The following is a 24,909-nucleotide window of genomic DNA, read 5'->3' on the forward strand; positions in this document are numbered from 1 at the left end:
TAAAATCCGATAGTGTGATTTCAAAAAGAAGTGGATTGACGGCGAGAAAACAAGCATTTTTCTTCATTCCAGAAAAAAAAAGATTTTGTGAGCAGTTCTGACTTGTGTTCAGAAACAATGAAAGTCGAGCGCACTGGTTATAAAGGAAGCCTTCTTGGTTGAACAACCTGCACCAGCAAAAAAAAAACAAAAAAAAACACAATTATTTTGGGCCTAATGCTGCCTGTCTGAGATGGCAAAGAGAGTATAAAAACAATGTCTGTTTCCTGTAGATTATAGAACTGGTTTTAATTCTCTTATTGTGGGCTAATTTATATTCATGACAACAGACAATTTCGCTTCCTCAGCACAATGACAAAATAATTCTTAAAAGAAAGAACTGAAAGCAAGTCCCCTGTGTAACCCTACAAGGGCAGGCTTGTTAATTGGGCTGTTCCCCTTTTTAATTAAAATAAAAAACTGTATAATGTACTAAGTCGCAGCAAATGTAAATGTAATAAACAGGGAGTTGAGAACTGGATGATGTCTGCATGTAAATCCTTAGAATATAACACTACCCCACAGCGCTTTTACACTGAAAAAGTATTGAAATTAGTGTTTTTATCTACATTTGTAAGTCTATATTCCTCCTCCTGGCCCTGATTAATCCCAGGGGGAACTTGACAGTTTAAACCAATGACTTTGAAATGTTCACACACTTAAACTCAGTTGGAGCCTTCTGTGGATTTTGGTTTGCCTTTTCACACTTAACACACACTGTGTGCACCTGCTGAGTCATTTGAGTTCATGATTTACAGCAAACCAAACATTATAATTTCGACCACAAAAGAAAAAGTAATGGTGTCCTGTCATGGTATTTGAAGAGCTGTGATCACAAATTGACTAATGACAAAAATCATTCATTTTATTTTATTTTGTTTATTTGAAATGTATCATTCCCTACATGACTGCAGGTATTTCCTTGTTGGTGATGTCGGAATTCAGAAAGAGAAATCACTGTGTTCCTAAGTTGTATTTACTGCGTTATGTAATATGAGTAGAGTGCATGTGAACGAGCCAACACATACCACTAGGAGAGTGGGATGACTCTATGACACCCCAGTTGACCAAATGTGTCATTTAGCGTTTAGAGAGCATGGAAGCTGTGTCAGCAACAGATCATAAGTGTTTTATTTCATTATTATATGTTAATGTTTTATTTAATTAGTAGGCATATTGTTGTGTGTTTCTATTTTTACCCTTTGTTTAACTTTTAGTTGTCATACATTTTTGTTTTTAATAAAACAGTTAAAACATCAATTAGCCAACATGCTTGATGTGCATTTTCTTCTTTCTTCTATCACTTTCTTCCTCATTTTGGCACTGCAGCACAAAGTAGTTGTGTGTCACTTGATATAAAACAAGACATATAGAACGGCAGCCACCAAAACAACTGCTTTCGTCACAGGGTCCATTTTGTTAATAGTCTATTTCCAAATAAAAGAATAGGCAGAATCAGTACCATCTTTTAGTCTCTTCTCAAAACTTTTTTTTTCATAGACTTGCTTTGAGGCAATGTCTTTTATCCTATTATTTTCACTATTGTGTTGTTTTCAACCTTATCTTTTTAACTTGCAGTGCCTTCTTGTTTTTACCTGTTTTGATTATGAATATAATGTTTGTTTTATTTGATTGCTGAAGCACTTTGTAAACTCTGTTTTTAAAAAGTCCAATACATTCGTGTGCGCTACAAGTCGTATTTACGACTTCCGACCTCGGAGGAAGAAGATTACGAGGAGCACTTGAAGGCATCTTAGTAGTAAAGTAGGTTGTTAGTATTACTATTTTTCCCAGAGGCCATGAACACAACACAAATTTCCCGTCAGCTGATTAGAGCAACAAAACCACGTGACACGAGTCAGCACGTGACAGTCTGGACTCGAGCATCATGGCTGCAAGACCACAGTGAGTTGATTTCTCCCGTTACAGTATACGTGTCAACTGTCAGACCTCTTTCTTTTTTAAATCACAGCACCTTCACTGACCAGAGTTAGTTTGCGTTTAGGTCATATCATTTGGAATTGCTTGTGCGTAAATCGAGTAAATGTTAGCTTTTATCGCCAGCACTGTCACACACTGTCATAGATAGCTGTCACTTCACTAAGCTAACTGAGGTTGTCCAGAGACGCTGAAAAGCTGCTGTCAGGCAGGTGTGGTGTTACCTGTCTGAGATGTAGTCTTTCTTAGAAGTGGACATAGGAAATAACTGACTCCTTGTATATTGTCTCAGCTAGAGGCTCCGTTCCAACTTTAAATAGTGCAGGTTTTTTGGGCGTCACAGTATTCAACTTTTTGATACTCTATACTTTTTGAGATATATAACTTTTAAGATTAATTTCCCCGAAGAGCGAATTGTGACATTTGCTGGTCAAATTGCAAACACTTTTAAAAGATGAACTCTCAGACTTCCTGTTTGAAAATAGTTGACTGAACTCGACCCAAAACATTCCTGGTGATGGACTAACTGAACAGCATAATGTTAGGCATGGCAAATAATAATGTCAAATAAACTGATATGTATTCCTGCCGTTGAGCAAACTTAAGCGCTTATTACACCTACGCTGTCGCTTCAGTGTACTCAGTGCATGTCCAGTAGACTTGTTTTTGCTGTAGTAAAGGAAACAGTGACATGTGATTCAGTTGCTCTGCTTTTTCAAATTGTGACAACTGAAACTAAACACCTCAGCAATAAGTAATCCAGGATGTGACTGTAATCGCAGAACAAGCCAACTGTAATCAGAAGAATTGCATATGTTACGGTAAATGTAACCGTTTACAAATGTAAATTATCACATTATTGTAATAAATGTGGTAAATGTGTCTGGGATGCGGCAGAGATAGTGTTTGAATTGCATAAATTTGAATTTGTCATGCTCATATTGTACCGTTCAATAAATGAAAAAATAAATAAATAAATTTAAAAAAAAAAGATAAATAGGCCTAAATGCATTTGTTGAATAAATGAAGTCAGAATTTGAATTTGTAAGGCACAATTTGAAATTGAATGTCATTATTATTAAATTTAACTTTTAGCTATAATTTCAAATTCAGTTGTCTTAATTCTGAATTGGCTTCCTGAGACACACATCTGGGCTCAAGGGACTTTTGTTCTCTGAGTCGACTGGAAGGCAGTCGCTCCTCCAAGGCTGCCAGCACTGGGCTAACAGTCTTCACTTAGCAAACCACAAGCCATATGGCACTGTGCCTTGCTCATCTCCTCAGCCAATGGTCTTTTATTATTCTCTCCACATGGGGAAAGAGTCACAAATTGTGTCCTAGCTACTAGTCCTGGATTGCACTGATGGCTCAATACATCAGTTTGCTACCTTGCAGCCTGGCAGGCCTATTCATAATATTCTGTTACATCACCACATGGCAATCTTGGTAGGAAAATAACAGGTGATTGTAATAAATGAACAGGTGATTCTAATCAAATCACAGCCACAGCCAATGATCTGTGTATATGGTAAAGCGCCATATTGGTAGGACATGCATGCAACATCATGGGAATACTATGAATAACTGTTTGCAGCAGCGTCATGTTTGCATATTTAGTGGTGGCAGTGTAATATGTTGCATGCATAATCACTACAGTAAGGGATACAACATGGAAATTCTGTTTTGGAAGAAATGTAAATTATCACTTTTTTCAAACATTTAGTTGCTTCTCTAGGCGTGGGAGATTAATGCATGTACCATTTAAAATATCAGAAAATTGGCAAAGGCAGACCCTGTCTTAGTGTTTGGCTTGTTTTCATGCCTTAGTGATGCACACACTCCTGTTTGACCTGCATGATGGAGTGAGGATGCAGCGCATCTATGTATTCAGCGTAGATGTCGTTTGGCCAAGAAACTGACGCCTGATTGATTTCATACTTTAGCCAGTTAGTTAATAATTAAATTAATTAAATGTGATTTTAAACAATCTAGCGTAACATAATGCCACAAGGCCAATAAGATGTTAAACTCTTGTTAGACTGTACTACAATGAATACTTAATAATCCTAATCTGATTAAATTAATTGAAAGACCCTCAGTTTCGGAATTGCAGTGTTGGACTGTGCGCACAATGCGCGATCACCGTGTTATGGGGGTCAGCAGGGCACTGAAGGGCTGTGAGAGAACCTCGCCCTGTGACTAGTGTTCTCCACTCACATTAACCTGAAACTGTGCACATTTACAAGATTTACCTTTGGAAATGTTTACATACAAACTCTGTGCACATGTACAAATGTGTAGGCCTACATTTACCAGGGAGTTGGTAAATGTATACATTTACCATTTTTCCAGATTCACCGTAACACATAGATTATCAAAATTGTTCTGGGCTTATTACATTTACTTAATTTTGAACAAGTTGGCTAGAATTTTATAGGTGCTCTGGTGTGCATTATTGGCATAGAGCAACAGTAAATATACACATGCTGCACGTCCAATCTCAGTGCCATGCAGTGTGTCATACTAACCTACAGACACACAGAGCCCAGCTCTCCGTCCAGAACACCTAATAACAAGTTGTCAACTAACACAGGTTACAGACTCAAAATGAACAAGAGCATCTAACTAACATTAGAAGCTTGGTGAGTGAGTGTACCATGTACCATTGCTGTTGGCAGTGTCAGCTATAAAAATGTTGGGCTGTAAAAATACTGTGAGGTTATGGTTTAACCTTTGTACTGTCCAGATTGAATCAGATAGGCTCTGTCCTGTTTGTTATCTAATCCGTGGACCAAGATCTATCACTTACAAGGCTGTCTATCTGAGTACTGTTGTTGTACTCTCTGGAAGCCAGGCTGGGTCGGGGTTAGGTTAGTTCATACCGCATTCTAGGCCTAAACTTTTCACCTCCAATTCATCAAACAACAATCTCTTATTCAGAAAAAAATGTGGTCCTTTTTTTACAGGGCGAAAGTAAATTATAATCTTCCTTCATTCCTTCACCTTCTTCCATGAAGGTAAATTTAATTAAATGTAGGCTAGATATATAATTTCTTTGTGAAGCCCACTCCTTCAAATATATTATGTCAGAATTTGATTCCCATAGGAAAATTCTTTTTTAGCCTGTCCCCCTCCCCTCCACAGGCAGGTCAGAGGTCAGGCTCACTGGTTTTCAGGGATTCAGTGTCTCGCTCAAGGACACTTCAGCAGGGCCTGCTGACACGGGGGCTTGAACCCAGGTTGTACAGCTGAGGGTCAGTCTCTCCACCCGCAAGGCCACTCTATCGCTCTAAACACCCGTCTCCCTCTCCTTTCAGACCCGTCTACTGGCTGGGTAACGACACCCTGAGGGTGTCCGCAGCCCTGTTTGCTGAGAACCGTCGCCGGCTGTGCCAGGGGCTGAAGGCCAAAGAAGGAGTGGCGCCGAAGTCGGTGGTCTTGCTGCAGGGAGGAGAGCAGAAGCAGAGGCACTGCACGGACACAGACCTCCTTTTCAGACAGGTAGGATATGACTCGACTCTGTCCTTTTCCCCAGTAGCTTCCTCCAGCTCCTCATGGGGGATCCCCAGGCGCTCCCAGACCAGCTGGGAGATGTGGTTCCTCTAGTGAAGGGATAAGCAACTACAGTATGTGCCATGGAGAGTCTGCAGGTTTTCCTTCCAACCAAAGACCACAGCAGGTGATTTCACTCATTAGTTCCTCCTCTCTGCTTGAAGGTTTGCTAATCAGTGGAATCACCTGGTGTAGTCAGATCCAGAACAGTGTATTTAAGTGTATTTAAGTGTATTATAAGATGAAACCATTGATCCCTTTGGGTAAGTTAGGTAATTGCAGCGACAAGTAATAAGATTCACGAGGGGGAAAGGAAATAGAATGTAAGCGCATAGCTACAATTCTAAAAATAAGCAATGAAAATGGTAGAAAAAATAAAACGATAAACAATAAAATAAATAAACTAAACTATAAGTTATTATAGGGTTATGTAAACATATGCTACCTATGCCTGCCAACAATTTCAAGATGTTAAGGTGACTGTAATAGTGTGAAGTATGGGAAGGAAATTAATTACTAACATTTATGTTCTTCTCTCAAGAAGAATAAACTATTATACTGAATAAATATGAGAAATACAAAAACATTACATACAGTAACAGCGAAAAGTAACACAGTTGCTGCTGCCAAGGCTAGAGAGGATTGGAGACCATTTTTCCAGAGAGTTGATTGGTGAGGAGATGGGGTTTTATACGTTTGCATCCGATAGCCTGAACAGTACCTGCTCCGGAGCAGGTGCAATGCACAATGTTTGGGTTCTGGTTCATTTTAGGATTGGGGTTAGGGTTACATAGTCTGTAGAGATGCGGCAAATAGGCAAATGACACTTTGTTGAACATCTACTTTTTGTCAACTGACGGTTGAGTTTCGTTTCATTCGGTTGAGTATTGGACTATCCCTATAAAATGTTACCATTTCTTTCATGAAAACTTCAAAACTACTTCTAGAAAACTGAAAAAAAAGGGTTAGGTGAGGTGCAGCTGGGTATTATTGCTATAACATGCCTTAGTTTACCAGTTAATATTTGCATATTATACTCAGGTGTCTGGATATAAGATAATCCTTGCCATTGTAAATGTGAAATATTGTGCATTTAAACCCCTGTTTGATTCTTTTGATTCTGTAGGAGTCTTTCTTCCACTGGGCTTTTGGAGTGACCGAGTCAGACTGCTTCGGAGCCATCAATGTCGACTCAGGGAAATCCATCCTTTTTGTTCCCAAACTGCCTGAGAGCTATGCTACTTGGATGGGAGAGTGAGTCACACTGATCTCCAAAGAGTTTTGTTCATAGCTGCCATCATCACCAGCCGCTCCATAGCTAGCTGTCAGCTGTAGCTTGAAGAAAGGGTTGACTAAGTCATACGCTGTACACTTAGACCCCGTTTTCACCCAGCATTAACATGCATCTTGTATTTGGATAAACTAAAATGTATAAAGATGTTGGTGTAAATGCAACAAGACACAATTAAGACTGATAATCTCATCACCCAAACCACCTCAGGAGACACATGACACACTGAGGCACATTTGACCACATTGACACCAAAACATGAAAAAGAATGCTGTAGCATTCCCAATCCACATACTGTGCAACACGTGTAAGCAAAAGTAAATGCTCATGTAAGTTGTAGTTGTTATTTATTTATTTGTTTGTTTTGTTTGTTTGTTTGTAGGTGTTAGTCCTCTTGCAAAAAGACAAAAAAATCATATGGACAAGAGTAATTTACATATGGTTGCTATCAGTAACTGCATTGAAATACGGAGGACAAGCTGACGCGTGCACTATGCTAATTTGTAAATATGGGTTGTGAATTAAAAGAAATGATGCATGCAGTGTTATAGCCTTCCAATGCTTGCAAGATTATGTTTAAAAAACATTAGATTAATAAGTTTGCATTAACTCCGAGAGAAAGTTGACAGTCTGACAGTACAGATTTGTTTTTTGCGAGGGCAATCTAATTCTGTGTGGAGACATGAAATGCATTTTTAATGCCAGGTGTAAATAGAAATTGGATTATTCATATTCAGATGCTACCTGGATGCAAGACTTATGTTAATGCAAGGTGTAAATGGGGCCTTAGTTCTACAATTTTAGTGTATGATAATTATATTCTATAACAGGGCTGGGCAACCATGTGCCATGAGATGTGCTATGGGCCGGGAGTCTGCAGGTTTTCATTCCAACCAAAGTCTACAGCAGGCGATTTCAATGATTAGTTAGTTAGTCTTTGGTTGGAATGAAAGCAGACTCTTGCTCCTCCATGGCACGTAGCTGTCCATTCCTGCTCTATAAACCTCAGAACATCTTGCTGCTGTCATCTGACAGGCAACACCACTTCCCTGTCATTCAGGAGTCACTTGATCAGCAGTTTCATGTGCAGGGTTCTTCATTAGGTTTGCTTTTTGTTCCCTCTGATGATGGTCCTAAATGTTTCAGTTCTGCTACTGTCTCCTAAAACCATAACATGTCTATAACCACCCTTTTATATTTTTGGAAATAAACATTATATAATGCTTAATTGGTTTGTGATCACAAAGCCGTTTGTATGCTCCGAGCACTGAGTTCAAAACTCAGCCTCAACTGTACTACTTTTCTGTGACCGATCGAGTGCGTTTTGTTCTTTTGACAGGATCTATCCTAAGGAGCACTTCAAGGAGAAGTATGCTGTTGATGAGGTGCAATACGCCTGTGATGTAAGTCTGCCTGTGTTGGTGCAAGTGTTCACGTCCTCGTGTGTTGCGTGACCTTTTCCCTGTGCAGTAACTGAACTTTGATATGAAGTCACTGAGCCATGAAGTTACAGGGAAGGACATTAGTGCTTCCATAGACTGCTGTAAAGGTGAAAGTCGTCATTCTTTTATTTGAACCTCTGGGCAAAACATGAAACTTGTGGTGCCAGACAGTATGAGCACTACTAGGTTTGTACTAGGACCTTCTAGAAGTTGTCATTGCATCCATTTTTACTTCAGGAGTTGCTGCTGCATCATTAACTTCATATCTGCTCAATTAAACATGTCAAGGCAAATTAAATTATGAAGCACTTTTAACTAAACAGATGAGTCATAACATGTTATACTGAGCAGAAATGGACATGATACCATTAAAAACGAGAGAAAACATGCATGACAAATTTTTGAGATACAAAACGCCTGTGTGTGTGTGTGTGAGTGCATGCATGCGTGCATACACACACGTGAGCATGTTTGCATGTGCATGGATGTATGGGGAATGTGTGAGTGCATGTGAAAGCACCAGGGTGGTCTAAAACATTTCTGTAGGAAGATGATTCAGAATAATGTGTAAAAAAAAATATAAAAAAATCCATGGAAACAGTTGCATACACGGTAGTTACTCAAAGCACATGGAGCATTAAAGAGATATTTCACTTCACATTTCATCAGTGTGCACACCTCTGAGGAAGTTCATGAATGGTCAACCACCAAAATTAGCTTCTCTGCGGCACGGGGTTAACTCCTCTCTCTTACTTTCATTTTAACACCCTAGTGTAAAAATTACATTCCTGTTCACAGGGTTTCTAATTGCCCATGTTGAGAGGTGGGGAAAACAATCATGATTACCGGTAGTGACAGCAGTGACTGCAGATCCCCACGGCAGCTAATATTGGAAGGTTGACTGCTCCTGAACTACTTTGAAGGTGCGCCTGCTGACAAGTGAAAATGTCCTGAAATGTAATTTTAAACACCGCATGAAGTGAAAATGAATTTTTGACTGAAGCAACCCATAACATACTCAACCCATAATACACTCAAAACGGGTGATATAGCCCAGCAAATTCGCTTAGAGTTGGCGTTCAAAATGATCCCATGTAATTTTTCTCTTTCATTCCCGTTAACGTACTGTGACGTTCTGATGACTCATTCTGCACTTCGGGGTATTTTTACTTCTCTTCGCCTACCTGAGGTGTTACATTTCCAAGTTTATTGCAGATGAACATGAGAGTGATCAGTTCAGTGAACAGCCAGTGCTCTCTGGAAGCTACAGCAAGTACAGTAATATCACTGCTTCTTCATTTGTTTTAATTATTTGCGTCAACTAGTCAAACGTTGAAGAGTTGCTGCCATTTGGCTGGCAATGCTACCTACACAAGGCACGTCCCCACCCTTCAAACGGAAACACTATTTCTTTTGTGTCAGAACCACGTCATGAATATTGAGCTCAAATTTCTATTTTTTGAACCTTTGTTCATCCAGGGAAGGGTTTTGCTGAACACCCACACACACTCTTTCAGCACTCTCTGCTTCACATGCAAACAGTTCCTTTTCAAATTCTCGAAGATAGCAATTCATGGGGACTGTAAATATGTATGCGTTGTTTTTCATGCTTTGAAAGTAGCTGGCTCTGGAGGAGTTCGTCTTCATGGTTTACCGTCGGCTCGTTTGACTTCAGATCACTATTTTCGGATATGTGGATATGTTTCAAAGAAGAAGAAGTTCTGTGCAAATGAGTGAGTCATAGTTTTCTGACTAAACTGCCTTGTGCAGCTTCAGATAGGCTTTTTCATTTTAAAATGGCTTCCATTGGTGTTACCATTGGTTATCGCAGCCCTTGTGGTGTCCAGGGTTTACAACTATTGCAAGCGTCAACAAACACGTTTAACGCATCAAATACATTTAAAAGTCACATTTCTCCTGTCGCATAGTGTCCGCCCTTATATGAAAAGCTGCCAGGGCTTACGTGATTGAGTCTACTTTTTTTTTTACAGTTTAAAGATATTGTTACGGCTTTATCATTGTTTGCTGTGACCAAACCCAAAGATAATAGTGTTTCCTCAACTGCAATAAACAATTTAAGCAATTACTTCAAATAAGATGTAAGTTAAAATAAGCAGTCACTTCAATATCTAATCTCTTCAATCAAAGCAATCTCTTCAGTGGCTGAGATTTTGCATCAACTTGGATTAAGGTTCATTTTGGGTATTAAGAAATGCTATCTATTGCATTTGGTTGATCTCACATTCATGTAAACCTTTTGATTTTTCCGTAGCTTCATTTAAAGTTTTACAGAGACGATATGATGAAAGGTTTATGAAGCCATTTCTAGGGATAATAATAATAATAATAATAATAATAATACTGAAATATCAGCACAAGGTCTGTGAACATTGAGTCGGGGATGTATTGCCTGACATTTAAGCAGTTGGCAGAGGAGTAATAAAGTCGCTTGAGCTTTGTGGTTTAATGTGCAGCTGAGCACCAGGGGAGCCACAGAGCCGCAGCAGTGCCGGTGAGACTGACCTTCCCTTCTGCAGAGCAGGAGCAGAAGAGAACAGCCGCTTGTCTCCCCCACTCTACTGCGTGTGTCACTCTTCTAACTACTGCCTTTCTGCCCCGCTACAGATTGCTGATGTCCTGTCTGACCTGAAACCAGCAGTTCTCCTAACACTGGTACGCTGCCTGCCTCTGTGCATTTATGTTCCATTTAGTTTTAGGCATTTGTATAATGCTCTTAGGGTTAGACTGATATATCGATATGATGGAGTGACTGACTACAGCTAGTATTATTATTTTTATATTGGATGGCTGACTAGAGAAATCCTTCTGGTGTGGTGTGGGAACATTTTATTCAACCAGCTTAAGGGATGGCAGTCTGTAAAACCTGCAATGAAACCTGCCTCACCTTGCCTGAAGGAGCTGCCAACCCAACTTCAGTGGTTTTAATGGAGAGTTTTAGTGTCACTTGATGATCTAAACGCTGTTTCAGAGGCTTTTCCACCCTCCCACAAATAAAATTCTGGGGGAAACACTGAATCTTTGTAATGTTTTGGTATTAAAATGGTCAAATTTAGAGCTATTGAATACTAGCAGTGAAGAGAATAAACTTTAATTCCTAGATTGCCAACATTATAAGCAGCCTAGCCGAGTTAAAGGGACAAATTGCTCCCTTTTCACCAATTCTACAGCTGTCAAAAATATAAAAAATCAAAAATCCCATTCCCCCTCCCTGTTTGATTATGCAATAGATTATCCACCCAGAAAGAAACGTATTTAATATACTGTATTGACATTAAGATGCACTTGGCAGTGACGTCACCTCACTTGTTTCTGTGTTTTATGCGTCCAGCGAGGACAGAACACAGACAGTGGGAGCATCTGCCGTGAAGCCTCCTTTGAAGGAATTAGCCGGTATGTTTAATTGGCATCAATTACGCATTAATGTAATTGTGCTTTGTTCGTTGAGTTTGTGGGAGTTTTTTTTGTTTTTTTTTATTACCAAGGATGCAACAGACGCTCCTGCATACAGATTGCTGGTGATTAACCTAATTCTGGAGCTAATTTGTTTGAACAAACAATGTTGCTCTTGCTTGTTAGTTATCAATTCATGGCAATGTTACTTTTGCCTCTGTTGTCCTTAATATTGGTCTTTGTTCTTTTTTTAACCTCGTATATCACTGTGTACCCAGCCTTTGATCTATTTTACACTCTAACCCTCACTACTTTGACAAAGAAAGTTTTACAGGCCTTCTTTTTTTCAGCTGCTGTGATCAGCTTTCTTGTCATAACCGCCTCATCTGGGGGAATATGAATGCCTTAAAGGGACATTCCACAGACAATCCACCCATTCACTGCATTCAGCCTATTCACTTCATTCAATGCCCCCATAAGACTGAACGGCAGTACATATGCCTTAAACTGGGAGAGCTAGATATTGAAATTGCCTTTCTCTTTCCCATTATCGTTGCAAAGTATGATCTGATTGGATTAAAGCATAATGAGGTCATCTATGCCTTATATGTAGCAAGAATTAGCAGTTGGATGAGTGTACACCCTGCTCATATATACTAAATTGCCAGTATCACAGTTTTGTGCACTGCTATATGGACTGAATATTGTTTTACTGTGGAGTTTTCACTGCCCTTAAATGCCATATACTTATCTCTCTGTGTTTTCAAAGGAATCTACTATATCCCCTCGCATCAAACTGTATATATCATTAACTTGTGCTGTTTCTTGAAACTGTTTTTACCAGCTTCCAAGTCAACAACACTTTTTTGCACCCAGTCATTGTGGAATGGTAAGTCATTTTAAAAATTATGCATCACAGTTTTATACTATTGAGGAAGCTTAAGCCCATTAAAGATGAGAATAATGACTCTAGTCTAGTTCCCCCTATTTACATAAAAGGTTCTTCAGTCAGATTCTACTACATGTAACGTACAAACACTGGCAATCACAGCTGCCCAGCCAGGTAATTGTGTGTCTGTAATCAGAAGCAGGGGCTTTTCTTTGGGTTGTTTTTCCCGTCTTAGACAGAGCTATAAGCCAGTCTGCACGGCTGTAATGGTCTTCGTGCTTGCCTGGCTGTCCTTGGCATTAGAGTTTGCACCCTCCAGATGAATTGACATTTTCTGAAATAAGGAAGAATGCTTTTCAGGCACACCTCCTGGGGAGAAAGACTTGATTGAACTCGTCTGCCCCCCCTCCCTTCCCTCCTGCGTTTGTATGGCTTTCTTTTAATGGGTATTCTTTTTATCAATGCCGCTTCCACTAGTGTTACCATTGGTTACCGCAGCCCTTGTGTTATTTCTTTGGTACTATTTTTGCAAAAATCCCCATTGCTCTCCAGTGTTTGTTTCACATCCAGCACTCTGTTAACATAAATCATCTGTTGCGGCTCTTTGTTAGTGAGCTGCTTCCACTCAGTCAATAGTCTGTCTGTTCTGACATTGAAGGTATTATATTCTGGGAGGAAATTGCTAAGTAATTCTGATGTTAGTATTTTTAGAGTCAGGATCACTGTATCTATGAAGTAGAATAAACATGATGAACAGGAATTTGGCTTGCTGATATCGGTACACAGACATATTGACAGCAGGGGAAGAATAGGGGCAACAGGGTGGCATAGTCATTAGATGTCCTTCAACTGGAAGGCTCAGGTTCAAACCGCTTTGACAGCAAGCATCTGTCCTGCTGAAGTGTCCCTGAGCAAGACACTAAATCCCTACCAGCTCCAGGGGCGCTGCTCTGCAGCTGATGCTGCGCTCTGACCTCCCTGGTGAAGGAGGCAGGTGAAAAGATCAATAGAGTTTCACATGAAAACATAGTGCATACTGACACATTGTACAGGGACAATAGGACCCCACATATAGTGCAAGGGAACGGTGTAGGACATTTGTAGGCTATACATATATATACATATCTCTCTACAAATATGTATTCAGTATTCAAGCACAATGTGGATTCAGGCAGTGTTCCAGCTGCAGAAGAGGCTTTTTATTCATGTCTTTCTTTTCAAGTCTCTCCTCTAATAGTGTATAGCTGAAGCTATAAACTTTCTGACCCACTATTCAGTGCACAGCAAAGAACGAACTCTCAGTCCTTGAGTTGCTGTTGGGGAAGCACAATAAAGGCAAAATACTGTATTGTGAATATTAGGACTATTTTGACAGATATTGCAGTTTAGACAATGGTTCTCATTTTTATATTCTATTTCTGGGAATGAGGGAGGACAGTCTGCCAGACACTTCTTATCCTCACTACATCACTTATTGATTGTGTATATTATAAAAGATGAATTTTACAAACGCCCCTATTGCCGCCATCACAATACAGATATTGCATTCTTTTGTATTGCAACATCAATATGAATTCTGTATATTATTCGGCCCTAGATGCCATGTGCTGTGCGTGGTTAAATGACAACCTGGCAGGGTAAGTAGCTGATGTAACGATCAGAGAGCCGATCTCTCAGTCCTTGTTGCTGTCTGTCCCTGCAGCCGCCTGACTAAGACCGATATGGAGCTGGAGGTCCTGCGCTACACTAACAGGATTTCCAGTGAAGCCCACAAAATGGTAAGATCCTTCAGGGCCTGACACACCATCTGCAAGGGGATGAACTCCGCAGGCTACTCAAACCTTTAAATTTGGAAATTTTAAACTATACAGCACCAATCGCCCTGAGGGAAATTCAGTTGGCCAGGCCAAGAGTTGAACACTGTGGACACCGCAGGGCACATTCACAAGTTCACAACATTCACACTTAAATTATCACTTTGATCAGTCTAGTGAAGCGCATGGAGAGGTCTGCAGAAAATGTAATACCCAAAGCATTCAGCAGTGGACAGCATATAAAACAATATTGATGAGTTTAAAAAGCATTCGGAGAGTAATTTTGGATGTCAGGATCCTTTGAGGCTCTAGAGTAAACTGTTTTGAGGCTATCGATTTTAGCTTCATCCAGCAGTTCAAAGGATAGCAGTTAACAGAGATAGCCCCCAACCAGTAAGCTGTAACATTAAAGCAATATTTCACTTCTGCAGAGCATTTTCTCTTTCCCAACATGCATACCTCTTTAGAGCAGTCAGCCTCTTCTCTGCCCTGGAAACACACTGTCACCACCAGCATTCAAGATTTCCCCCCCACTTTTCAATATCAGCAATTGTTACAATGTTAAAAGTACAATTGTTAGACTCAGTTTTCAACATAAATGTAAGAGAGTGATGACTATATGTCTATTTTGGTGGTTTACCAGTCATGACCTTCTGTAGAGGAATGCGCACTAAAAATTGTAAATGTTCTCCCAAAGTGAAATATCACTTTAAAGGAGTCAGTAAAGGTTAGGTCCAGTGGTTTTCTGCAGTCTTGTATCTCTCCAGCTCATTAGATATAATGAAGCACTTTATTCCTTGTTTTTTCTCTGTAGCTCATGAAGCATGTGAGGCCTGGACTGAAAGAATATGAAATGGAGAGGTAAGTGGTTCATTTTGTCGTTAGAGATATCAGAACCACTTGCTTTGTGCTGAACAATACATGCACAGGAACTTGTCTTGGTGACACTTTGTGGTAGTATGGGAGGAAATTGATAAGCACTACTGTGGTTTTTTTTTTTTCCAGAATCAGTATAACTATATTCATCAAGGTGTTTAACAGTACTGACACATACTGACATTACATACATTTGACATTCTATGCCTACTTTAAAAGAGTGACGTAGCGTATGGTTGCACTCAAGACTGTTTGAACCAAAGCAGGTGAAATGCCCACATTATATGGTTTTAATTACTGTAATGTTGCGACATTAAGCCGGTCAGCTGTGTACTGCACTATCTGCACATTGAACAGCCTCATAAAATAATAAAGGAGATGGCAGAAGAGTCTGTTGATTGTAAGACTTGCCCCTCTGGCCGCTTTGCATTCATGCAGCCTCATGATAAGAAACACTGTGGCCTCACAGTACTGCAGAAATGAACTCTGCTCCCTTCACTTTCCCTTGAATAGACCTCCTGCTGATGCAGTCACTGCTTTCCATTCACTAAGTCAATGTTTTGTCAAAATATCATTAGTGGATTAGTGTTCCTGTTAGGACCTTGACTTTGACGTGTGAAATGTGTAACGGGTGAAGAGGCTTTCACAGTGAATCTGCAGTTGGGATTACATCCTGCTGGTTCAGAGCAGAGAACAAAAAGAAACGTTATGCTTCAGTGTGTGTTAGTGCTCCAGTTACTGTATAATTGTTGTTATAGGTGCAGTGGAATAAGTTGTTGCTTGTTGTAGCCATGCTACGTTGCGTCACACGCTTCACAGCACTGTAGTGACACTTCTAGTCCAAGCACTGTGTGGTGAAGTGTGCAGGACAGACCACAGTCATGGGGATTTCAGGAAATGAAAAATCAATCCAGATTCAAAACTTCATTTTGGCCCTTTTGGTCATTGTGTTTTTGGCAAATCAGAAGACGTCTCTGTTGTTTAAGTGTCTTGTAGTAATTTCCACAGAGACAGAAGTTAAAATAGACCACATCTAGTCTAATAAAATCATTTTTATTTTTAGCTCATATTTTTCTCATTATATTTCCTAGCACTTCTCTATGTTACGTTTTAGGAATGACAGGAATATTTTTCAAGTTACTACCATTACAATTACTCCTTACAGTTGCTTTCTTGTAAATTTGATTTAGGAAGTTAAGCTTATCCTACTGTAGTGTTCATTGTAAATCATTCTGGATAAGGGCGTCAGCTAAATGCCGAAAATATACATGTCTGCAATGGTAGACTCTGGTTCCAGTAGGAGATGGACAATCAGAAAGCCTATCATCAAGATAAGACACTGGGAAAAAAGAGAATATATAGGAAAGCACATTTAGTTTTTATTTGCTTGTGTGAAGATGAGATTGTGTGTTTGTGATGCGACTGTTTCAAACCGTAAAAGGTTATTTGCAGTTTATCTGTGATTGATTTATTTATCTATTTCCCATCAACGCTCCATCAGAGCGGCTGCCACTCATGTTCAGTCGCCTTTGCTGTGCGAGACGAGCCGGGGAACGTCGGCCCGTCACCCCAGACGGCACGCCGATGCTGTCGAGATCCATAGCAGCGTTTGATGTGTCGGCTGTGCGATGATTAAAGTGCTAAATGAATTCTTAAAAAGCGCGAGGTCAGGAGGAGGGCAGTGCAAGTCGTTCAGCTAATTAGCGTTTCCTCTGATCTCTGCTGTATTGAAATTGTATAGTTTCCTTTCTCTGACTAGGATATTTCTTTGAAGGTGTGCTTTTTTTCTTTTTCTTTTTTTCTTGCAGTCTCTTCCAGCACTACTGCTACACCCGAGGAGGGATGCGTCATACTTCCTACACCTGTATCTGTGGAACGTAAGGCACTGACGCTTTCTTTCTTCCTTCCTTACTTTATTACTATATTACTTCCCTCGAGGGGAAATTAGAGTGTTGTCAGGAATATAATAAACGGAAGCTTAGAGGTTAGAGTGACCAGAGGGTCGCCAGTTCAAATCTCTAGACCGGATGGGAACAGTACATAACAGTACATAACAGTGGGGGAAAGAGAAGTGAATGAGCAATGATCTTTGTATGCGTCGTATGTGATGCAAGACATTGCTGAAAAAGAGCATATGTGCTAACTTAAAACAATTAGTTTATAAAGTTAAAAGTAAAGAAAAAAAATAATAAGATGCAGCATGAAAAAGATAAGACAATCATGCAAAAATTGTATTACACAAAAAGGATTTGGTAGGAAGTATTTGGAGTGGATGGATGAATGGATCGGCATCGGTTCCCATGAAGAGTTTTAGTTCCATATGGTCAAAAAAGAATTAAGCTTTTATCTGCAGCTCTAATTTCCTCACCTAGCACTTCTATATCATACAGGTATATGATCTTTCTAGGGTCGCAGGAATATTCTTAAATTTTTTGTCGTGGCGCTGCGGCTGTGACATTTAACTCTGCTGTTCCACACATTCCAAGGCATTCATGATAAGACCATCAGCTATGTGCCTGAAATATAAATGTATATGCTGTTTCAGATGATGTTCCACATACATTCTTTACTTGTAGTACATGCCACTCTTTTAGCTCGATGACCTCTACATGTCCCTCACAAACGTCCGTCTCGGCCAAGAGTGTGTTGATTCGTGTCCTTCCAGTTTCTGCGAGCCTCAGTTCTGCGAGTCTTAGATGTACTGCTACTGTAGCGGTCCAGGGCGTCCCTCAAGCCACTGTGGCAGTCCAGCGCCCTCAAGGATTTGAGTGTAAAGCGCTGCAGTTGAACTGTATCATCAGCACCCACAGCTGGTTGCAGAGATAGAGTTTTGGATGCAGGGGAATTGGCACTCTGTCACCCTGCAGTGTCCCGGCTGTCTGGCCGCTGTGTGTCCCCGAGCCTCGCCGCCTCTGCTCAAACAGTAGGAGAAGATCCACTTCCTCTCTGTTGCGGGGCTACTGTCAGTTAGCGCCATCATTACGGGTGAAGAATTTGAAGACCGTGTTGCTAATTACGCTCTGGCCTTTTGTATTCAGACTTTTTTTTTTTAAACCCAGTGTAATGAGCACTTCCTGGGGATTAGCGGCCAGCGGATGGAAGGCATTTTCCTGTTCAAATTAAGAGCTCGGCAAATGAGAACCTGAGCGTCACACCGAGCCCTCGCTGAGGCACAGCGCCTGGGTTTCCTAGTCAAAAGGTTACATGTGTCAAGAGCCAAGAAAAACCCCAAAGGATGTGGTTTAGAATAAGGAATATATTTTGATTGCCCACAGATTCCCGATTCCAGACTTTTGCTTTACATAGTCTTGGAAGATGTAGTTCAAATTCCTGGTTTATATATGTCACATGCCATGTAATATTTAATCATACATAGTTACCAGCATTTGTCACCTTGTTTTTTTTTGTTATAATGTATTGTCATTGTTCAACAACAGGGGCAACAACTCCTCCGTTCTCCACTATGGCCATGCTGGGGCTCCCAATGACAAGACTATTGAGGATGGAGACATGTGGTTAGTAGTTTGCAGTTGTTTTCAAATTTCAGCAGTTTTTTAGCAGCAAGTGGCCTTAGCCCTAACCATGGTGCACCGGCTCCCATGGGCTAACTCCACATATAGGCTTGGATGTATAAGTCTGAGCCGGACACATTCCACTGTCTTTTCACTCATGTATATTTTAAGTGGCGAGACACACCAGCACCTTTGAAAGTCAAACAGTGTCAAAAGCTTTATCCACACTTAAGGGCATGCTTTGGGCAATTCCTTGTAACAAGAAGAAGAATAAAAATGTTAATGTTTCTCTTGAGACACTTCCAGGGATCACCTTTAAGACAGTTAAGACACGCACGCGCACACACACACACACACACACACACACACACACACACACTGGCCTCAGCTCTACAAGGCACTTTGGAGAAAAGCGTCTACCAATACATGTTACATTATGTTACTGTGTCCAAACTCCGCCAAATGCGAGCACAACTCGGTCAAAAAAACCCTCCTTAGGTGCACGGCCAAAGAATAATACATGAAGAAAGAAAAGCCAGCACTCTTAATGTCCTTTTATCATATATTTGAATGGGCAGCTATAGAGCACAAACGACGGACGCGTTTCAGCAATAAGCCATCATCAGCGTTGTGTTGCTCCAAGCGGAAGTGACACTTAAATACATACATGCATACAGTTCAATTAATTATACAATCAATGTGGAAAATACCTTCTCAAAGAGTCACTAACAAAGATAAATCGACGTGCCAGGTTCCCCCACTCAGTACGGACAACTCCAGGAATACACAATCCACAGCATAGACATAACACTTAAGAAAAAATAATGATAAATATCAAGAAAAATGTAATATAAGAATGGAAGAATAAAAATATATATAGCTAAATGTCTCTGCACATATCTCACAAGTTGTGATCATTTCAAAAAACAGGTCCTCTACACAGAAAATAGAAATTAAGGGAGGCTAAATCTTCCCTTGTACAGGAAAAAAATATGACCCTTCTGACACTAAACAACTGCACATACAATTGGCCAATAGAACATGCAGTCAGCTGCCGCAGGCCAATGTGCCCAAACAGCCTGGGCTCTCTTTAAAGTAGGGAGTAGAGCCACTAATTAATCGCCACCCTCCACGTGTCCTAAGACATATGAGCCCGACAACAAAGTAGAAGGACTGAGTGCAGCACATATCAATACACAACAAAGAAAAAACTTTAAATATGTATTCAAAAACAATTTCACAAATCCTAGTTCAGACAATTTCAGAGAAAACACCCTAATAATAATTCCTCATTCAGACCTTTGGGGTGTTCAGTTTGTAGAGTATGTATCCAAAACGCCTCTCTCTGCAAAAGTGTCTTATCCCTATCACCCCCTCTTTTCAAAGGTCTGACTTCTTCTATACCTTGGAACCTCAAGGAACACACGTCATGGCCTGCTGAGTTAAAGTGTCTCGCTACTGAGGACTTCTCATCCCTATTCCTAATATTACTTTTATGCTCAGATATCCGGGTTTTTAGTTCTCTTTTAGTTTTGCCAACATAGCACATCCCACATGGGCATTTCAAAAGGTAAACCACATGTTTTGTCTTACAAGAAATCCTACTCTTAATAAAAAACTTTTTGCCAGAGTGTGGATGTACAAAAGACTCTCCTCTGATCATAGCATTACACTGAACACAATTGGAACATGGGAAGTTACCCTTGGGTAAATTGGATAAGAAATGTTGAGGACGTATGTAACAGTCAGCTCTAACTAGTGTATCCCTTAAGTTTCTAGCTCGTTTGTGGGCAAAAATAGGAGCATTCTTGAAAACATGGCCTATGTGGGGATCACTAGATAGGATGTGCCAGTGCTTCTTAACACACTTTTTAATTTCATGAGAAATGGGGGAAAAGGTGGTAGCACACACAATATTGAAGTCCCCTGAGTTAGAGGGTTTATGAGTTAAAAGGTTCTTTCTGTCAATATTTCTTACTCTCCGCAGACAATCATCTAGGACTCTGTTGTCATAACCCTTAGACCTAAACCGTGTGCATAACTCAGCAGCTTGTTCCTCAAAAGCGTTCTCAGTACTACAAATTCTCTTAATTCTCAACAACTGGCTATAGGGCAAACCCTTTTTAAGACCAGGGGGAACATTATGTTACTGTATCTTCAAATTGTGACGTTTTATCTCTTTTGTGTTTGTCTGTATGCGTGTTGCTCTGTAATCCACTTTGTGATGAACCTGTTTTGTTCGAAGCTCTTTATTAATAAATTTGACTGGATCCATTCTGCAGTCTATTTGACTTGGGTGGAGAGTACTACTGCTACTCCTCGGACATCACCTGCTCCTTCCCAGCCAACGGCAAGTTCACTTCAGACCAGAGGGCCATCTACGAGGCGGTGCTCAAGTCTTCCCGAGCTGTCATGGCTGCCATCAAACCAGGTACCGTCTTTTACTCAAATAAACCAATGCAGTACACGTAACAACACACTGAAACTGAGAAAAATGGCTTAGAACTACAGAAGTACGGAAGTGGATCAAGCATCATTTTTAGTATTTTATGGGCTCAGAGTGTATAAACGAGGCTGGTTGTGTTACAGGTGTGAAGTGGACCGAAATGCACCGCCTGGCTGACCGGGTCCACCTGGAGGAGCTGGTGAAGATCGGCATCCTGAACGGCAGCGTGGGGGAGATGCTGAAGGTCCACCTGGGCTCCGTCTTCATGCCCCACGGCCTGGGACACCTGCTGGGCATCGACGTGCACGATGTGGGAGGCTACCCGGAGGTCAGGGCCGCTCTCCACTCCTTCAACGTTACTGAACACAGGTCATAAGGATACTGTAGTAAGAGCAGGGCGGGTGCTTGTTAATTTGAGACTTAAGCCTATTTGATAGATGCAGTGTGATGAAAGTTATCATTTACGTGTTATATTATAGGCATTTACATGATGCTGTTACCCAGAGCGACTTATAATAAGCACAACAGGAGAATAAAGTTAAATTGTCAGATTGCCCACATTGTAAGCAACCAGTAGCAAGGGATGCACCGGTCAAAACAGCGTCCAGACAGCGGAATAAGTAAACACACTCCTGTCTCCCTAGAATATTGATGCATCATCAATAATAGATAAGTCTTAGGTACAGAAGTAAGAGCCGAGTAAAAAGGGGTCGAGATGAGGCTGAAGGCAGGGAGAAGGGGAGGTGAAACGTTCCCTGTAGAGAGTTTTCAGGTTATGGTGGGAGATGGGGAGCAGTTCTGCAGCCCTGACTGCTGTGACGACACCTGCGCTGATTCTCCCGTCAATTTGCTGCTCCGACGTGAGCTTTTAACTGGAAGGTCACCAGTCTGGATCTCAGGCCTGCTGAGAAAGTCGGGCTGAGGAAAGTGAATGACATTTTATTTTTGTCAGGGAGGAAAAAAGCCTCTGAAACAGCATTTAGACCATCATGAGACGGTAAAACTCTCCACTGAAACCCAGACTGATGAAATTCTTTTAGGGTTAGCAGCTCTTTAAGGCAGAGTGGCCCTCCTATTCAGGGGAAACTCGCAGATACATTACTGCCTTTTAAATGAAGAATGAATTAAAAAATGTAAAAAACATTGTTGAACATTTAGATGAGGGGAGAACCCTACATTATATCAGAGGTGGATGACACTGACCGGCTGATATCCAGTATTTATTAAAAGCCAAAAACAAACTGCTATTAACGGTCTAACCCTTAAAAAGATAGGCTTTTACATCATTTGTTTTTACCTGTTCTTGGGTGTTCTTCTTCGGCACCCCTGGTTTTGATTCATGTCTGGCATTGTTATTGTAGGTCCTTATTGCCGTTTATGAAATTGTCTCAATGTTCACAAAGCTTTCTCTAATTATGATTTGAAAAGTGCTATGAAAGTAAAGTTTCTTCTTGGTTTTAACGGTGTCGGTCCGTTCAGGGCGTGGAGCGTGTTAACGAGCCTGGGCTGAAGAGTCTTCGGATGGGCCGCCTGGTGCAGGAGCGGATGGTCCTCACCGTGGAGCCCGGCATTTACTTCATCAACCACCTGCTGGACCAGGCGCTGGCCAACCCCGCCCAGAGCTGCTTCATCAACAACCAAGTGCTGGCTCGCTTCCGCGGCTTCGGAGGGGTCAGTCCGCCCGAACCGTCTTTATTTGTCCATAATCGTTTTGCAGGGATGGAAAAGTCCCCCAGCCCAACACCTCACCTTGATATGGGTATAACTGATATTGAAGTGAAAGCACCAGAGACAGAGCTCCCAGTACAGTATTAACTTGATACTCGGGGCCACACAGTATGACAATATTGCAGTTCACTTATTTTTTGCAGAAGGCTAAATATGGTGATTCAATCAAGGCCTGTGATGTATTGTGAAATAATATCCCTTTCAGCAGCAAAATGGTAAATCAATTATACTTCCAAGAGACAGAAATGTATTACAGCATGAAGATCAAGGCCTCTCTGACTTTCAACAGCCTTTATTCCCTTTTCAAGAACGTCATTTGATAAACAATCATTATGATGCGCTTGCATTGATAACCGTAAAATCAAAATATCACATGAATACGGTGCGGTGCCTGTCTCACTTTAACCATCTGTCGCTGTGTACCTTGACTTCTGCACCTACAGTTCTGAAGCAGCACAGTATTATCCGGATATTATGGGATTTTGAGGTGTACTCCAGACAGAGAATATCAGGGATGTTGATAAACTCTCCGGGGAAGTCGGGGGATATCAGGGAATTTTGCAAATGGGTCACTTTATATGAATATACCAGACTGTATTTTACAACTTGTTTCACACATTCATTGCTTTAGACGGAGGGTTTCAGCTGTTTTTTTCTCCACAGCAACCCAAATGTAGTGGAAACCAGACTGTTTACCCCTTTAGAACTTCTCTGAGCTGAAAAACAACATTAACAAACCAGGAAGGAATAACATTTGTAGGTCATGGAAGCGCTCCAACGTGCTTATGGAAAGTAAAGGAAAAATCATGGAATTTTACATCAGGGCCACAGTGGGAACTGTTATTTCACAGAAATTCATTAAGTCTGGGCTTAATTCACTTTTCATTCAATTCAGTCAATTTCCAGCAAAATTAACATTTAAAAGGTCGACATGTCCATCCCACTAAGAAATAACTGTGAATGAATTCTCTATATTTAACAAATGAATTCTAGTGTCTATTTACATTTTGAATTGATTGAATTGACTCTGGTACAGTTGCCATAGTTACTCCTGCGTCTCCCATCGATTCATTTTCACTTTGTCTCCTGCCTTCTCGTCACATTACTCCTGTGTGCAGGTGCGTATCGAGGACGACATCGCGGTGACGGCGAACGGCATGGAGCTGCTGACCTGCGTCCCTCGCACCGTGGAGGAGATCGAGGCTTTCATGGCCGACGCCGCAAAACCCTTCAGCCCCGTCGTCAGCAGTGAGAAATTCTGAATGTCATCTCTCACCGAACTCCCATCCGTATGCTGTGATGTCGGGAACGTTTGTTCCTGCAGCTGAGGAAAACATAATACTCTAAAGTGAAACTGAAGTTATTTCTCTGTCACTGTCATATCTCACATTCTCATACAGTAGATCCACAATTACGACTATCAATCACTTAATGCAGTAGAAGCAACACATGCCAATAATGAGCCAAGAGAAGTCTTTCATACTTGGGAGAATGCAAAACAAATTAAACAAAATGCTTTGGCAGCTGCTTAGAAAGACAAACTCCACCTTGCTGCTTCAAAAACAGTGTTAAGAATTCACTATTTCTGTGCCTCCTGGTAAATTAATTAAATTTTTTACAAAATATTTTATACTTGGTATTCATGGACGATTGACAAAAAAAATGCTGTGAAATTGAATTGAATAAAATCTTCTGTTCGCAATTGTGTGTAGCAGGATGAATTTTTTTAAGCTTTAGAGAGACTGGATCACATTATTTCCAAAACTATATTGAACATTTCATGCAGTTTGCCTACAGCAATGGCTGCTATAGAAGTCTCCTTAATGCATCTATCCTGCATTAGTATGGCAGGTAGTTCTTTCTTAAATGTATGTAATGTATACAGTTGAACCAAGTTAGTACACTGGAACACAACTTGAATTTTCCTGACAGTTTCTGTTGGAGATGGATCAGATGTGCAGCTTTAAATCA

The 24,909-nt window shown here is 40.7% G+C and overlaps 1 protein-coding gene across 1 annotated transcript; it reads left to right on the forward strand.

Moving 5' to 3' along the window:
* The first annotated feature begins 1,921 nt into the window (after nt 1–1,921).
* pepd (peptidase D) lies at nt 1,922–24,620 on the forward strand. Its single transcript, XM_071897363.2, has 15 exons — nt 1,922–1,944; nt 5,295–5,478; nt 6,656–6,783; nt 8,160–8,223; nt 10,888–10,935; nt 11,612–11,673; nt 12,518–12,562; nt 14,265–14,340; nt 15,191–15,237; nt 17,061–17,129; nt 18,690–18,767; nt 21,047–21,195; nt 21,354–21,538; nt 22,690–22,881; nt 24,057–24,620. The coding sequence occupies exons 1-15, from the start codon at nt 1,928–1,930 to the stop codon at nt 24,198–24,200; spliced, it is 1,488 nt and encodes a 495-aa protein (XP_071753464.1). The 5' UTR covers nt 1,922–1,927; the 3' UTR covers nt 24,201–24,620.
* Nucleotides 24,621–24,909: the final 289 nt, after the last annotated feature.

The sequence above is a fragment of the Centroberyx gerrardi genome, chromosome 1 (genome assembly GCF_048128805.1).
Source record: "Centroberyx gerrardi isolate f3 chromosome 1, fCenGer3.hap1.cur.20231027, whole genome shotgun sequence".
NCBI classification, from domain to species: domain Eukaryota; kingdom Metazoa; phylum Chordata; class Actinopteri; order Beryciformes; family Berycidae; genus Centroberyx; species Centroberyx gerrardi.

Bases quoted from the DNA above. Each gene is read 5' to 3' on its own strand.
- pepd (XM_071897363.2), top strand. The intron at 15,238-17,060 runs GTAAGTGGTTCA...TTTTTCTTGCAG, and splicing joins AAAGAATATGAAATGGAGAG to TCTCTTCCAGCACTACTGCT. The intron at 22,882-24,056 runs GTCAGTCCGCCC...TCCTGTGTGCAG, and splicing joins GCTTCCGCGGCTTCGGAGGG to GTGCGTATCGAGGACGACAT.